At 45.7% G+C, this 6,000-nt stretch overlaps 1 protein-coding gene across 1 annotated transcript in view; it reads left to right on the top strand.

Moving 5' to 3' along the window:
* The first annotated feature begins 1,742 nt into the window (after window positions 1–1,742).
* The window catches only part of LOC126408817 (protein unc-13 homolog A-like), a 57,623-nt gene continuing 53,365 nt past the window's right edge, over window positions 1,743–6,000 (top strand). The window contains exon 1 of the mRNA XM_050074519.1: window positions 1,743–2,095. Within this exon, the coding sequence (XP_049930476.1) occupies window positions 2,074–2,095 (22 nt within the window). The 5' untranslated portion in view covers window positions 1,743–2,073. The remainder of the gene's footprint in view (window positions 2,096–6,000) is intronic.

Below are 6,000 nucleotides of genomic sequence, written 5' to 3'. Positions count from 1 at the left end.
TATATGATTTTAGACAGAAGGCCAGCACCGCAGAATCAAAAGAGGCGTAACTGGTGTGACTTATAACACTACAGCATTGGCCTCTCATGTGACACTTCACATATGCGTCGGCAGCGCTTTATAACCAATAACGATGGCATTAACATGACAATAACAATCATTTACTGTCCGTTAAATGGTGGCCGATCTTGTCATCTGCTCGGAGAGTAAGGAGCTTCTGGACCTCACTGTTTTCCCAACTTGAGCACATTTTTAGCAGCTGTTCTTCTTCTTTGAGTTAGCTGCTAACTGCTGTCAGCTGCTTTTTAAATCTCCCGTGGTGGGTGGCACACATGACAACACCTCATCAAAACATGGATGGTAAATGGACCTGCATTTGTATAGCGTCTTTCTAGTCATCCAGCCACTCAAAGCGCTTTTTCCACTACGAGTCACATTCACCCATTCACAAACATATTCATACTGGTGGCCGAGACTACCATTAAGGTGCCACCTGCTACTCAGTTTTAACACACTCCCACACCGATGGAAGCATCATTGGGAGCAATTTGGGGTTCAGTATCTTGCTCAAGGATACTTTGACATGCGGACTGGAGGAGCCGGAGATCGAACCGCTGATCTTCCGATTGGTGGATGACCCGCTCTACCTCTGAGCCACAGCCGCCAACATCACACCCATACCGCCCATGATCCCATTTCTACAGACATTGTTTTGGTGCTGTTACTACCCCTGATGCCACTTTAAAGGCAAGACAACTCTGTGTCCCTGTTCTGCGATTGTACCCTTCATACAGAACAGCAAGGTGGCATGACAGCGAGGAATTCCCGCCTTGAAGAGGCAGTGTAAAAGGGGCAACAGAAGTAGCTGGGTTGGGGCAGGTGTGGCAGTGGTTGTGCTGGAGGTGTAGAGGTGGTGTTCCTCACGTTTAAGTTAAGTCAGAGACAGTTTAGAAACCAGAGAGAGTCTGGAAATTAGAAATCAGAAATAGAGTATCTTTGGTTAAGTGACCTCTTTTTCCTCTGACATCTTCTTGCGTGATGATTCTGCCAGCAAAAAGAAACTGCTGGTGTTGAAAGTGACCAATCAAAGGAGTGGAGACTTCAGCCACTGTCCCCGCCTCCAGTCTCAAAATGCAACTTTTTGCATTGCGCTACTCTTGACATTGTGCGAGTGTTGAGGAGAACCGAGCGGATAGGGAGAGTCGAGCGTGAGGATGCTTTTCCACTTCCGGATACTATTGTGTGTGCGCGCGGGTTTCGAGACTAATTAAACACCATAATGGTGGCCAATGGGGAAAATGCTTTGGGCTGCAGGGGACTTTGTCGCTGCAGTACCAGGGAGTGGCCACTGGGGTAAATTTGCTGCAAGGCTGAGCTGCTTTCTAGGGGGCCTGCAGGGGCCCCAGTGCAACTACACTTTTAGGCTACACCCCTGGTCTGTCAGAGTGCTGTTTCCTGGCGAGTGCAATAGAATTAAAAATGCTGTTTACAAAGCTGGATGCATGAGTTGAAAATACCAGAAAGACAAGGTTTCTAAAATGCTTTGTCAGTTCAGAAAACAATGAATGAAATTCCTGGCCGGCATCACTGAGTGCATCACACCATCCGGCCCGCTGTTATTCATCCCCATCCCGTCTCCTCCGTTCACCCCATCTCTCTCTCTCTCTCTCTCTCTCTCCATCCCTGCCTGCTACTCATCAAACCGTGACGTCAGGGCGGCGCGGCGCGGGTGAGTTGTCCTCGCGCGGAGGGTGCTGCTGCTGAAACAAGATGGCTGTGCGCGCAGGAGGAGCAGCAGCAGCAGCAGCAGCGGAGGAGAGCTGAGGCAATGCAGAGGAGGAAGAAGAGGGGGGCGAGGAATTCACTCCTGTGTGTCTTGTCCTGCCAGAAGAGCAACAGCTCCGCGGAGAAACAGACTTCCGACATGATGCTAATTGGTTTCCGTTACCATTTAGGGTGACGGTTAGAGTTTCCTTTTTTTCTATCCTGTAACCAAGAGACAACCGGACTGACCAAACAAATCACGGAGCACTCAGTAGAGGACAGCCGGGGACGCTCACGCCGCTATCAGAGATGTCCCTGCTCTGTGTGGGAGGTAAGAGAGGGGATGAAAGGGGGGATGAAAGCCTGTATGTTTGGTGTTATTGAAGTATCACAAGCTGCACCAGTTGTCTTGACAGAGCCTGCAGGCGATCAGCTCCGGAGAAAAGTCTGTGTAGCCCGAGCAGCAGCAGCGGAGGGTTTGTGCTGATCAGTCATTAAATCACACAGCAGCTGGGCTTTACGGAAACACGGCACGTTTATAGTGGGGGATGCCACTGGGATACTTTAGCTGCACTGTTGCTGAATGATTTGTGTGATTTACTCAATGTATGAATGACAGCTAAGAATAAAAGGAGACTAAATTGTGACAGCCCAGTCGTGACTGTTCACACCAGCATTCACAGGCTGTTTGAGTTTCTATTAATGTCTACATGGAGGAGGAGAACCGCTGTTTCCTCCCATGGTGTTGCGGTGTGTGTATATGTGTGTATGTGTATGTGTGTGTGTGTGTGTCTCTGTTCATTCATGCGTGGGCAGTGAGAAAAAGGAGGAGGAGGACGAGGAAAAGCCCCTGCCGCTGCCGCTGCCGCACCGCCGCCGCGCATCCGCCTCCGCGCTGCCGCTCCGTCGGAGTCGTGAGGGAATACTCGTAGATGCTCGTCACTTTCTCAACGTTTTCCCTGAAGCGATGCGTCACCTCCTCCTACCAGGCTCCCAGAAAGCACCTGATGCTGACACTGTTGCCTCTCAGTGCGATGAATAAGCATCTGCTGTGATTGCTTATAAAGTAACACCACCCCCAGCTTCACATGCAGGTGGAGAATATATCCTATCCTATGATAGGAGAGAGGGGACCCCTCTTAAACGCATTTTGTGGATCTCCAGTTTTAGGCTCTTTTTTTTTGGGTAGATAGGGGTTGAATCAGGACAACTGCAGATACAGTGCTCTCAAAATGTGTGTGAGTGTTGTGTGAACTCATAGTGGAGCAAACAGGAATGACAATTAGTGAGGTTTTTTGGTGTGCAGTTTGTCCTCACTTGACTTGATTTTAGGCAGAGGAGGAGCAGCCTGATATACCAAACACTGTCAAGCAGGAATCTGCAACTAACCATGATTTTAATGATTGCATATTCTCCCAATTAACTGATCAAGGGTTGATCTTTAACAGGGATGCTCAACTTGCTTTGCCCTGGGTAATTTTTGCAAAATGACAGGAGGTCAGGGATGTATGTGCAGGGGCGTTTCTACATTTGGGGCTTAGCCTGGATATCAAACACATTCACACTCACTCATCACATATTGATGTGCTTGATCATGGACTTAGCATGTCCACATACGACATGAAAGGTACCCTGGGTGCGTTGGTTGTTCACGTTCTGGGACGCCGTGTCAAGTTCTGCCTGTTACATGCATTGTCTTCTTTCAAAATACACTTCCGTTTTCACAAGAAATGTAACTTTTACATACAGTCTCTTTCAAAATAAAAGCACTACGTCAGCACAGCAATGCAGATTTACGTGGTTGGATTTGACCAAAAAAAAACACGTGGTTGGGTTTAGGAAAAAAGAACAGGGCGTGGCTTTAGAATCTTACAGGATGTGAACACTGCTCTCCTGGGTGAAAGTCGGTGTTTGTTGGGTCCACCCACCCCACTCGTACTTTCACCACCTTAACTTTTGTCTTTCGCCCGCCTGACGCCACCGCGCGGCGTTAAATTACAACGGCAACTGGCCGCGTATCATGCCGATGTTAAAGGACGCCTTTTTCATTGATATCTGACGCCACAAGTCACTGCCCAAGGGCTGGATTTCAACAACTTTGGAGTGAGATCGTAAATGAGACTGTACATTTTGTATTTGTATTGTATTTTGATTTAAGCGATAACATGCAGCCACCAGTTATTTCAATGAGGTGAAGATGGTGAAGGGGGAATTGTTTCGAACATGGCAGTATGAAGTAGGGATGCATGATACTGGATTTTTTGTCCATATCCAATATGCCGATATATAATGACTTATTTGGCAGATAACCAATACTGATATCGATATATCCACTTTTTTTCCTAACTTATTTTAGTGATCATCAAGTCTCTTCTGTGGTGGAATCAACATCATATTATGCATTTGTACTCTTATAGCGATGGCCACCAGCAGATGGAGACATAAAGTAGAATGCTTTTCAATGTATGTGATATTCATTCGTAGTGCAGTAGCTTGTTGGCCGATTCTAATAGTTCATTTTAAAGCCAATATTGGCTGATACCAATGATGTACTGATATTATCAGCATGTTTGCCGATTCAGATATATTTAATTTCAAAGGCAATATCAGCCGATACAGATGACGTGCTAATATTATCTTGCATCCCAAGTATGAAGTAGTAGCAGCCCACATGAAGGCGCACAGATTTTGCTTTGCCAGGCAGAGTTCACCATGTTGAACTTCTGCCAAACGCTGCTTCGCTTCGGACGATCAAATGGGGGCGGGCATCAAGGAAGAAGAAAGACAACAAGATGGAGGAGCCATTAATGTTGGTGTCTGAATACCCAGAGTTGTACAACACATTGCTAGCAACTTGTAAAGACAACCAGAAGAGAAACTGGGCCTGCGATACATTTCCACCAAACTTTAGATGATGGGTAAATTGTCCAAATTTCTAGAAATCTTTGGTAATTTAAGTGTTGTGGTTACAGTATGCCATTATTTTCATGGCGCTAAGCTAGCTTGCACTTTCATCAGTGACGTTCAGTGAAACATCTGCCTGTCATCATAGCCCTGGACTGTGGTGGCAGCAACTGCTTTACTATTTTAGGGAACGCTCTTGCAGGTAGGCAGTTGTCAGGGTGGTTGCCATATGGTGGTGTAAAGATAGCTTAATGTATATTAAAAGTATTAAAAGAAATCCTAGTGTGAAACATTTTATTTTCCCTGTGAATTAGAAAATGGTTTGGGGGACCACCTGGCATCCTACTGGGGCCAGATTTGTTGAATATCACTGGTCTATAAGATCCCAATTTGAACTGAAACGATTGGTTTATTAGTCGATAAGTGACCCAAAGAAAATGAACTGGCAACAAGACATTTGAAGATGTCACCTTGGTTTATAGGATATTGTGATGTCTGGTTTTGAACCACTGTCTGACATTTTCTAGACCCAATGACTAATCAATTCATTCAGAAAATTATACTGATAACAATCATTAGCTGCAACCCTGATTCCAATCACAATTGCCTGAAGCCTGAGTTCATGTCCTAAAATTGCTTGTTTTGTCAGACCAGCAGTCCAAAAGTGTGTGTTTGATCCCATAAGACAAAACAAAACTCACAATGGAGAAGATGAAACCGAAGAGTATTTTGATTTTTTTCGACAGCATTTGGCTGTTAGCTGGTGCTAATGTCCAGCCCTGATCATAACATTTACAAATTATTTTTCTGTTGATCAACTAATCAATTAATCAACTATCCTTTAAAATCTAAATCTGATCAAGTGCTGGTCAGTAAATGACCGTGAGAATGTTTGAGCAGTCGTAGATGAGTAATGGCAACGTGGGGACAAAATGGGGTTTCAAAGTCACCTTTTATACGTCAGGCCCATTATGGATGCTACCCCACCTCATCCGGTCCCGCCATGTCCACCCACTGACTGTCCCTGCTCTGAGTCAGTCCCAGGTGTCATTAAGACCCCGAGCGTTATTCATTCATAAACACCGGCTGCGGCTGTCAGTGTCGTAGACTACGAGACTTGGCAGAGAGCCCTCTTTCTGTTCCTGTTACATCATTCATGCTTACCTGACTGGAGCTATTTCTGGCCTCCACAGTACTTTGTGCCTCTTGAATAGGCAGCATTTCTTTGGAGCATCTGCCGACAAAGCAGAATTCAGACACAGATACAGATTAACTCTGAAAAACTTGGCATCTTTTCCTGCACATATTCCACATACTTTCAAGTCCAGTTTT

This window comes from Epinephelus moara, chromosome 21 (assembly GCF_006386435.1).
Source record: "Epinephelus moara isolate mb chromosome 21, YSFRI_EMoa_1.0, whole genome shotgun sequence".
NCBI lineage: Eukaryota > Metazoa > Chordata > Actinopteri > Perciformes > Serranidae > Epinephelus > Epinephelus moara.
Note: the sequence above shows the minus strand (reverse complement) of the source record. Positions and strands in the feature narration are given on the sequence as shown.